This window comes from Pundamilia nyererei, unplaced genomic scaffold, assembly GCF_000239375.1.
Source record: "Pundamilia nyererei isolate P.nyererei 1_Seehausen unplaced genomic scaffold, PunNye1.0 scaffold00104, whole genome shotgun sequence".
Lineage (NCBI taxonomy): Eukaryota > Metazoa > Chordata > Actinopteri > Cichliformes > Cichlidae > Pundamilia > Pundamilia nyererei.
Genome location: NW_005187505.1, coordinates 456,487 through 467,016, shown reverse-complemented (window position 1 = coordinate 467,016; position 10,530 = coordinate 456,487). Strand labels below are relative to the sequence as shown.

The 10,530-nt window shown below is 43.0% G+C and overlaps 1 protein-coding gene across 1 annotated transcript in view; it reads left to right on the top strand.

The window, feature by feature from the left end:
• The window catches only part of kdm7aa (lysine (K)-specific demethylase 7Aa), a 25,507-nt gene extending 15,700 nt beyond the window's left edge, over window positions 1–9,807 (top strand). The window contains exons 5-18 of the mRNA XM_005740816.1: window positions 589–730; window positions 1,420–1,606; window positions 1,951–2,113; window positions 4,134–4,221; window positions 4,311–4,417; window positions 4,891–4,982; window positions 5,147–5,233; window positions 5,544–5,789; window positions 6,004–6,131; window positions 6,445–6,596; window positions 6,680–6,774; window positions 6,909–7,060; window positions 7,240–7,574; window positions 8,330–9,807. Coding sequence (XP_005740873.1) covers window positions 589–730; window positions 1,420–1,606; window positions 1,951–2,113; window positions 4,134–4,221; window positions 4,311–4,417; window positions 4,891–4,982; window positions 5,147–5,233; window positions 5,544–5,789; window positions 6,004–6,131; window positions 6,445–6,596; window positions 6,680–6,774; window positions 6,909–7,060; window positions 7,240–7,574; window positions 8,330–8,418 — 2,063 coding nt within the window. The 3' untranslated portion in view covers window positions 8,419–9,807. The remainder of the gene's footprint in view (window positions 1–588; window positions 731–1,419; window positions 1,607–1,950; window positions 2,114–4,133; window positions 4,222–4,310; window positions 4,418–4,890; window positions 4,983–5,146; window positions 5,234–5,543; window positions 5,790–6,003; window positions 6,132–6,444; window positions 6,597–6,679; window positions 6,775–6,908; window positions 7,061–7,239; window positions 7,575–8,329) is intronic.
• The last annotated feature ends 723 nt before the right edge of the window (window positions 9,808–10,530 follow it).

Here is a 10,530-nt window from a genome sequence, read left to right as displayed (position 1 = left end):
GTGTGGGAGGGGTGTGGGGAAAATACAACCACCAGCTGTCTTGCTACACACTGCACCCCAGTCTTACTTCCGGCCCTGCGTGTCACTGCGTGTGATTTGTAGCGTCCCAACTGTGAGCTGTTTGCTCTCTCTTTGACTTTTTTTCTCTTTTCCTTTTTAGCATCTGTTTTCTATCCCATGAGTAAACACACACATGCACACACAGCTTTTGCACACTTTTTCTCACATCTACAGACATATGTCCTTATATGCTTGAGATCTCCCACGCACACACAGCTATTAAACGTAGCAGCCCTCTCACCTCCACCCACTCCCCTTCCTCTGGGACTGGTGGTCTGGACAGATTGACAGATTGTCTCGCTTGCATCCCCTACAACCCCTCCCCATGCTGTCATATTAATGCCAGTTTTCCTCAGGGGTTGATCTCTAAAAGCACATGAGGATGCCAGCAGGCTGCTGACCCCTCTGAACCCCATCACCTACTCTGCAGTCATTTAAAAAGTTTGAAGATTTTCATTCAGGAGTCTGTGACTGCAGAACATCTAATCTGATATTGCACAAACTAAAAGGCACTTTATTCCCATCTAGGTGGTAACAAAGTCATCGACGTGATAGATGTGGCACGGCAGGCGGACAGCAAGATGAAGCTCAGCGAGTTTATCAAGTATTTCACCAATCCCCATCGACCCAAAGTCCTCAACCTCATCAGCCTGGAGTTCTCTGACACGAAGTAAGCCATGCTGCAGGTCCGTCACTGTGATTTAAAAGCGAAAAAGGAATAAAAATCTTCAAGAGTCAGCAAACTAGGTTTGACAAAGCATCCAGATGTATTTTTTACCAAGGCCATCTATATCAATGTAAAGTTGAATGGAAGCTTCCAGCTGATTTAATAGTTGCCTGAGTTAATAGAAAGAAATGGAACAACATTCGATTTAAAGTCCTTCTGATGTAGCCAAAGCTGTTTTCACACGTGCACTTTAGACAGATTTGTGAGAATCAGGTTGGGATATTTTGCTCAGTTTCTCTTTAAGTGTAGCACACAACAAAACAGGCATTTGCACTACTGGGAGTACTGTGAAGGTGAGGGAGCATGTAGCATGCTGGAGGCTCCTTATATGATGACAGCTTGATAACGATGAATGCCGAGAATATTATTCTGCTTTGTTCTAACACTGGTGCAGTCTGACATCGTATGGACTTTGCACTATAGGCACCTAGCAGGTTAAAGACCAGCTACCATCAGATCTGATTGTGCTGGACGTTTACAGTCTCACCTCAGTGACTTGTTATTCTGTTGAGGGTAGAGTCGAGTCTCTCTACAGTATTGGATGTGGTTGAGATTATTAAATCAGGGACCTCCAGATATGTTTTTAAAACTTTCCTAAGCTCAGTGTGCTGCATGATTCTGATCACCCGCAGGATGGCAAAGCTGGTGGAGGTTCCTGACGTGGCTCAGACGTTGTCCTGGGTTGAGAACTACTGGCCAGACGACTCCTTCTTCCCTAAACCCTTTGTCCAGAAGTACTGCCTTATGGGGGTCAAAGACAGCTACACAGATTTCCACATAGACTTTGGAGGCACCTCTGTCTGGTATCATGTTCTCTGGGTGAGTGTGTGGATTTAAAGAGCTTTTTTTTTTTTTTTCCTTTAAAGAGAGGAACATGCCACCCTGATGTTCATCAAGCTCAGGGATTCAGTGTTTCTTTAAATACTGAGGTTTTTAGGTCAGACTAGCACTCTCTGAAGGGTCACCTTGCTTCTCACATCCAGTTAATTCATAAAACAGCCAGCAGCACTCATCATGATGATGGTCTCACCCCCTCGCTTCTGAAAACTACAGCTAACTTTAATTTGTGGTTGAATGAGGGGCGGGTGTTTAGTAGAGCAGTGCCGTCACATTCACAAGTTTAACCTCTCGTTACCTTAAATACCTTTTCTTTTGATTTTCAGGGTGAGAAAGTCTTCTACTTGATCAAGCCCACCCTCACCAATCTTGCACTATATGAGGCATGGAGCTCCTCGCCCAATCAGAGCGAAGTGTTCTTTGGGGACAAAGTGGATAAGTGTTACAAGTGTATTGTACCCCAAGGAACCACGCTGCTCATCCCTACAGGTCAGTGAGGTGTTTTAATGTCACATTTGATAAGTAAAGGACTTTAAGTGTACTTTCAAAACTTTCTTAAGGTCAGTTTGAACTGGGAACCTCCTGAGAAACTCTGTATTTCTATCACAGGAACTATGTAGCACATTAAGCTCCAGGGAGATTATTTTACCCCACAAAAAGTCCCAGCTGACAGGGGTTGTACTTTCTGAAAGTACAACAGTTGGTTGTTGGTTGGCAAACAGTTGGAAAGTTGTAACCTCGCCATCTTCTGGATGTTCAAGAACTGTTTGATAGAAGTGACGATTGTGATAAATGATGGTTTATGTTCACGCTATGATCCGTGAGCATGGCAGTTATGTAGACCTCTAGGTATTGGACGTATGAAGAAATCAAATTTGGATAACTGGCAGCTTATCATCTGTACTTTCCTAATTGTCACGATTAGCTCAGAAAGTCAGCTATGATATGTTTTATGATGAGATGAGCAATGTTATTGTTATTATAGGGCATGTTACAGCACTATAACATCCACTCTTTAAAGATAATGTATTTATGAAAAAAAGGATGCAAGCACAGTTGACTGACTGGTAAAACATGCAGGTCAGCACGAGTGCAGAGCTTTTCCCAGATCAGTCAAATGATTTGGACAAATGTATTCATAGCTTATTTGTAATATTACACGTGGGTTTAAAATCAGCTCAGCCTTTCGTGCTCAGTCACGTCCGCTATCCTGACACACCTTTTTGAAAGGGATCTTTGGTCGGTACACCAGGATGTGATTGAGAGCTTTCACACCAGCCTAAACAAACATCACTGACCAGACAAACACACACACACACACACACACATTTTAGTTGAACCAAACTAAACACACTAGTCATCAAAGTACTTTTAAAGTCTTGGATAATGGTGTGTGGTTTCCAAGCACAATAAATTCCACACTCTCAGACGTGCAGCTGTTTGTGTCGCTGATGTTAAATCATTGTTTCTGGTGACTGCCTGACAGTTTTGCGCCAGCTTTGCTGACCTGCCTGTTTTTTGTTTTGTTTTTTTCCCCATGTGCATTTAAAAGTGAAAAATAATCATGATTCCCATGGATGCTGCCAGGAAAATACAGACTCCTTTAAGGTCCTCTATTATTGCCAAAGGAAAATAACAGAGAGGGAAATTCTTCCTGAGCAACAACCCAAACAGTTCTTAATGATCATAATTACAGGGAAAAATGAAGAGAGACAGAGCTCCTATGTCATATGATGAAAGTAGCACTGAGGCGTTTTACTACACGTGACTATGCAGCCTTGTGGTGGCGCTGCTGATGTTGCATTAAGAAGGTAGAAAGATGTTTTGATGTCATGTCACTAACTGAGCATGACACCAAAGCATGCTTTGATTCGCTGAAGTGAAGCTAATGGATCCAGTCATACCATTATTTGTCCATCAGTCTCTCAATGGACTTTTTAAGCCCATAGAGCTCCTTCACCCTTGCCCCCCTACGGCACACGGACAGACAAAGCTCAGTTCAGCCCGTCAACTGCTGGATGTCCTCAATCAGTCTTCCAGCCATGCTTTCTCAGAAAGCTCAAGCAGCATTGTGAAAGAGAGCTTTTGGCAGAAAGGCTGTGGAGAGGTGGGAATTAAGCTGGGGTCAGGAAGCACAGTAGGTCAGTCAAGCGTATTATCAGGCCTGTCTGTCAGCCTCTGTCAGTCCCCCCCCCCCAAAAGAATCTGTTTTCTCCTACTTTGTGTTGTATTAGGAGCACTGTTTATCTGGGGTGGAAGCCGTTATTGACAGCATTATCTCCTGCTGCTGAGTGTGACTGTGCCTCAGCAGGATAAAAAAGTTTCTTGCAGTCTTGTTGTCACGAATTTTGTTTTCTGCATGTTGAGAAAAGATGATTAAGCGAAGTATAAATCCCTATTTCCTCAGGTATTCATGTGTAATTTCTCTGCCCCACCCTAAGAATGTTATCATTCTAAGCCAGAGAGTAGATAAGCTGAGTAAACGTCTGTGCTCTGCTGCCCTCTGCAGGCTGGATCCACGCTGTTCTCACCTCTCAGGATTGCATGGCATTCGGAGGGAACTTCCTTCACAACCTCAATATTGGCATGCAGCTCAGGTAAACCACTCGCCTGCCACTGGTGTGGCATCTTGATTTTTGTGTGTTTTCTAGAGACTTTAGCACTTAACGTTTGGTTCGCGTTGTAGGTGTTATGAGATGGAGCGTCGTCTGAAAACCCCAGACCTCTTTAAGTTTCCCTATTTTGAGGCCATTTGTTGGTATGTGGCAAAGAACCTCCTGGAAATGCTAAAAGGTGAGAGTCTAAAACTCAAAACCACAAGCCACAGAGATGTGTATAAGAGCTGTCGCAACATAACATTTTGACATAAAAATTCAAAACATTTGGCAAGAGAATAATGGTGTGAGTAAGATTTATTTATGGGTCTTTCCATGAAAAATCAATGAGTTCCTCCCACCTGACCCCTCAGAATTAGTATATTTAATGAAGTCATGCAAAATTTTACCTGCATATGACAGTAAATTTCAGGGTTGCAAGTCCTTTAATACATAGTGGAGGGTCAAAGTGTGACGTGTTTTGTTTTGTTTTTTTCCCGCCACTATTTTTGATCCCTCAAAACTTAAAAACACAAAATATCCACAGGAAATTTCCATTGCTGAACACCACTTTTAATGCTACCTTTTTGGAAATCCATTACTGTTTTAAAAGGTTTGAAGCTTTCTCGCTTAAAACTCATGTGACAGTTTTCCCTTCTTTGATTTTGTCAGAGCTTCGAGAGGACAACTGTCCTCCACCGACCTACCTAGTGGATGGAGTCAAGGCTTTAATCAGTGCACTGAAGACTTGGTTGAAAAGAGAGGTGAGAGATTCCGCCTGATTACACCTCACATGTCTGCAGTCCACATGGTTCTTGTGACACAGGAGTCACCGGAGGCATCCACGTTTAGTCTTATCTGTCAGCAGCAGGCGGCAGATTCTCTGCTCACTCCTCTGTTTTGAATGTAAACTGTTGCGGCTTTGCAGGTGAACGAACCCACCAGCGAGGTACCAGACAATATCAGGCCGAACCATCTCATTAAAGAACTGACCAAGGAAATCCGCTACCTAGAGGTGAGGAGCTTTTTAGACTTCATGCAAATGGTGGTGTCAGCTGGGAGAAAAGCTGACGCTCTTTTGGTATTGTCAGTGATTAATAAAAGTGACCCACATTTTAGACATATACAAGCTGTAATCTCAGTGTTTACATCATTCATTTGCACCATTTCTTGACCCTTTACAGTTTTACAGTTTTACATGTGCTTTATCTGTACATCTTATTAAATTAAAAAAAAAAGATCATTTGATTCTGTAGGTTTTGTTTTTATTTTTTGCACACTGTAACAACCTTCACTGCATGATTTATTTTACATTTATTTTCTAGGAGGAACCAGTGGGTGGTAGCAAGCTAGTGAAATCTCAGGGAAGTGGAGTACCTTCGGGATCAAACGGCTGCCTGTCCACTCGCGCTACGGTGGAGAGGCTGTGCCAGGCACGGCGAGCTCGAAGGGCCGCCAGGCAACTGAGGGAGCAGGAGCGCCATGCGCCCAAGCTACCCACTAACCTGGACATCTTAGAGCAGCACACCAGGGATGTGCTGAAGAGGCTGGAGGTCGGGCCACTGGAGGAGGTGAGCTTCAAGGAGCAAACATTCAGAATGTGTGTTTAATCTACATTAAAGGAAGAAACCAAAATGCCGTTAGTTAGGCCAAAAGGTGCACAATGTACTTATTATTGTAGTTGGAGTCTTCACTTAAATGCAGCTTTGCATTTAAAGCTTTTTGTAAATGCTTCTGTGTGTGTTGTTGATGACTGATACAATACTTTTAATATTCTGTATCCAGGATCCTGCGTTTGGTGCCAAGGTTCACGCAAAGTTCAACAAAGTGTCAACCGCATCTGCAGCTGCTGCTGCAGAGTCTTTGGAAGACAACCACATACGGCTAATGCTGGTCAACGGAAGAATCATCAGGTGGGGGAGCAAAGTGAATCAGTGTGCAGAGCCAGTCAAACTAGTACTTTTGTTTTGGTGACAAACTCCAGAAACCAACATAAAACCACTTTGGTGAATAAAAAAATAACATGAAGTAAAAATGAATTTAGAAAGGTTTACTAGTCAGCAACAGAAACTATGAATTTGTTAATCTACAAAGTCTGTTCTTCTGAGCTGTGACGCAGCCATCAGGAGATGAGGAGTCCAATTTATTTTCCTCTTCTTGTTTATTACAATATAAATTAGTCACCTGCTCTGCATGTTAACATGAACTTTATATTTGTGTGTGCAGAGATTTGAGACGACCGGGAAGCAGCAGCCCTGTAAAGTCCGAAGATGAGGGACTGTCTGTTGGCCCACCCAAGGGTTGCATGGACGTGAAGTTTGAGAGGATGTATGACAGTCAGGAACAGCACAGCACAGCTGAGAAATCCGCACTCCTCAGTAAGTCTTCAGTGAATATTAAACCAACAGACGACTGTAGCCATGCAAGCATTTAGCTGACGATGTGTTCCTTTGTGTCTCAGGAGATCTGGAGAGGATGAAGACTGAACTCAGGGAAGAAGTCTCAGGACACTCCAGTGTGTCAGATGTCGAGTCAGACAGCGACTTTCCCACAGAGGTAAACGATGTGCAGGATTTATACAAACACAGCCGGTTTAAGAGCTCAGTGTTTCTGAACAGAGTGTACTTTGGGTAATCATTTTTTACGCTGTCTTCTGAGGCATGTTTTTGAAATTTCTCTGTCCAATGTAGCATAAAGAGTCATCGTCGTCATCATCTTCTGACGAAGACTCGGAGAGCTCCCAGGATGAAGAGGACGAGGATGAGCAGCAGACAGGCTCAGGGCACATAAAGCTGGACCAGTCTGGCGAGAAACTCAGGCACAAACACAAACCACTCAAACGGTGAGGAAACAGATCAAGGCAGGCCTGTGACCAGTACTATTATGCTTCTTCAAATATTCTGATTATCCGTGGGCCGTTTAACCAAATAAATAAATAAAACAAAATCCTTGAAAGGCCCCGGTGAACACGGCGCCATCGGGGCACCTTTTTTAAAAATGAGTCTCGTCTGCCTCCTACAGAGAATGTCCTACCTCACCCAGCACAGCAGAGGCCATTCAGGGGATGCTGTCCATGGCTGGTCTGCTGTGCTCCTCCAAGTCGGAGACGGCAGACTCGCTCCATGAGTCCTGGTGGCCCAGCCCGCTGGAACAGGCGCAGCACCAGCGCCGACTGCAGGGGGACAAGAGCCCGATAGACAGCCAGGGAAACAGCAGCAGCGAAGCCTGGGACAATCAAGGGCTCCCCAGCCCAGAGATGGACTACCAATACTGTGACCCCTCAATGTCTCCACCTCTGCACCCCTCCAAGAGGCACGCCCCGAACCCTCCACCAATCAGCAATCAGGCCACAAAAGGTTTGAAATGTGACTTTTATCATTTCTGCTTGTTAATATGCAGAAAAATGGAGAAGCTGTTTCAGTCCACACTAACTGGCACAGAAGATAAAGCATGGTTCAATACGTAATGTGCAGGATGTGGGAATTAGCTCTCTGATTAGCTCTCTGACAGTGGGAGAGGTGGTATTCAGTGTTTAAAAACTGTTTAAAATTAAATAGAAAGTACAGAAAGAAAACCTTTCCAAAATAAAGCTGATCAAAGACCAGGACAAATTTTAACCAGGACTTAACTGTCGTGCAAGAAGTGTTAGTATATTTTACTTCGATTAATGTATACTTTAATTTCCCCACGGGGATCAATACTCTCTACATTTAACCCATTCACTCAGTGAAGCAGTGGGCAGCCGTGTGTAGGGACGGTACCTTGCTCAGGGTAGCCGTTCAGTGGATTTGAACCCTCAACCTTCCGATCATGGGGCCACCACGCTACCTACTGAGCTATCCCTGCCCCATTATCATGTTTTATTTCATTTTTGCTGTTTGACAATGTTTAGTTTAATTTGTATTAGTTTCTTTAATTATTGTAATATAAAGTAGGTGCTTTCTTTGGTGTCAGGGGCCCGTTTTAAGGGCCACTTATGGTTATCATCATGATTAGGCCACTTGATGGATTATTTGTCAGATTTGTGAGAAGATAGTTAGTTGAAATGTTACTCACTATTTGATGTTACTATATAAATCCCGCTAATATTTTCATTTTTCTCTTTTTTTAGGCAAACGGCCCAAAAAAGGCATGGCCACAGCCAAGCAGAGACTGGGGAAGATCCTGAAGCTCAGCAGACACAACCGCGTCTTCGTGTAACCCTCCCAGACATTGAAAGAAGGGCAAGGAGTCAGGAGCAGGGGGAGAGAAGAAGATAGTTTTGTGTATTTTTTACCAGACAGTTAAAATATGTCGGGGGGGAGGGTGGATGAAACAAAAAAGAAATGAAATCACATGGACACTGCCTGGAGATGAAACAAATCTTTGATACGTAAAACACGCTCACTGTGCATGCTTAGGAGACAGGGTATCGGATTGGAAACGAGCAAGCGCACGACTTTACCACAAGCACACTAAAGACAAAAACATGAAAGGAGCATGTTGCTGCAGGGAACGGTGGACTTGAAGCTCCTGTGGGCATTTTGGACGGACAAAAAAAAGAGATGTTGGTGGGGGCGGGAGGAGAGGGTGAGGCGGCAAGACGTCCACTGCTTCTGATGCCAAGATCACCTGCGTCACATTTGCTAGTATTTCCCCCTTCTGCTGATCACCCCTCCACCTCTCCCCTGGCCTAATTTTTATTATATATATATATATATTTTATTTTTTTTTTATTCGTGACAAACTGAACAGGACGAAGGGTCTGTTTACCTGGACGGGTGGAGGTGAAACGCGGTGCTAAAAGAGGAGGTGGTGAAACTGAAATTTCAAAATGGTGCTTATTTGTTTGTACGTCTCTCCACTCTCTCATGCTTGTGTCCCACCCTTCCTCTTTATCTCAATCACACCAGCAATAACTTTTTTTTTTTTTTTAAGGAGAGAGGTAAGGGCGAGAGGCAGCACTTTGGTGCGTTTCTTCTGCTCGCAGAATTTTAACAGGTGTAAAACTGCACCTAGTGTTGGAGGTGGGGGTGGAGTCACTCAAAATGCTGCCTCTCTGTGAATTTGTTTTCCCATAGGAATTACAAGTCGTCACCTCTGAAACGACTCTGGCTTAATTTATTTCGCGTTTTATGTGATTTTTTTTTAAATTGTTTTTATGGATTCTGAATTATTTATTAATTGAACAGAGGTAATGATTTTATTATATTTTCACCCTAAAAACCTCAGTGAGCCTGAGGGTGTTTCTCCCCCCCCTTCGTAGGGAGTTTTTTTTAATTTTTTTTTTTAACCTTTTAAAAAATTTTGTAAATGTGGATGTTTTTAGAGTTCATGTGATCATCTGTTGAGTAGCTACCCATCTTTCCCTTCCCAGCTGAGTAGAGCCTGTGTCGATCCTCGTCCTCTTTGTTCCTGTAGAGGTTTTTTTGGTTTGTTTATGGGCTATGTGCGGATAGTCTAGGTTAAGAAACTTCCATATCTACTCCTGAGCTTTCTCTACTTAGTGCCACACCGTTTAGCAAAAAAAACAAAACAACAGGTATTCTGAGCCACTGTGGTCGATCCAAAGTAGATGATGTATTAAAAGGTCAGCGATTGAGGAACTGACATGTGGATGATTGAGGTTTTTTCTTTTCTTTAATGTGAGGTGTGTGTGTGCAGTTCTTCACTCTCAGGGAATGATGCCATGGACATAACCTTCGATTAACCACCAGCCACACATCATGGATGCAGACACTCATAACTTCTTATTTCAGTGTTTTTCAGTTTTTATAGCTCAAAAAAAAAAGCAAAAAAAAAAGCAACAGGTCAGATTTAACAGTCATTGTATCTTTAGGCTACTTTTACCCATTTGGTGTTACTCCCACTCGCTGCCTCCAAACACGTGTTCAGCTCATTGTTTAAGTGGAAAGACACCCTAGTTTAAGTTGACTCTGCACCCATGTAGCTTTAAGAGCGCCCTCTGAACAGTGTGAGCCTTCCTCAGGTGAGTGATGAGATCCAAAACACAGAATTAACATAAAAAAAAAAAAAAAAAAAAAAAGAGTGTTTCCTTTGTACCCCTCCTTTTTCTTTTACACTACACTTTAATCTTTGAAGTCTTTGCATGTTAACTCACAGAATAAAAACACGAACTGGCCCGCAGGCAGGGTTTGTAATAAGCTGTAGTATTTGTCCCCCTCGCTCTGCTTGAAATGCAGCTCTCAGCTTTTTTTTTTTTTTTTTTTTTTTTAAATATGTGTTGGTTCTTGCAATGGTTTTTTCCAGATTTAAATGGCTTATGATTTGAAATATACAAACACTGGCTAACTGTGACACTGTTAATGCATT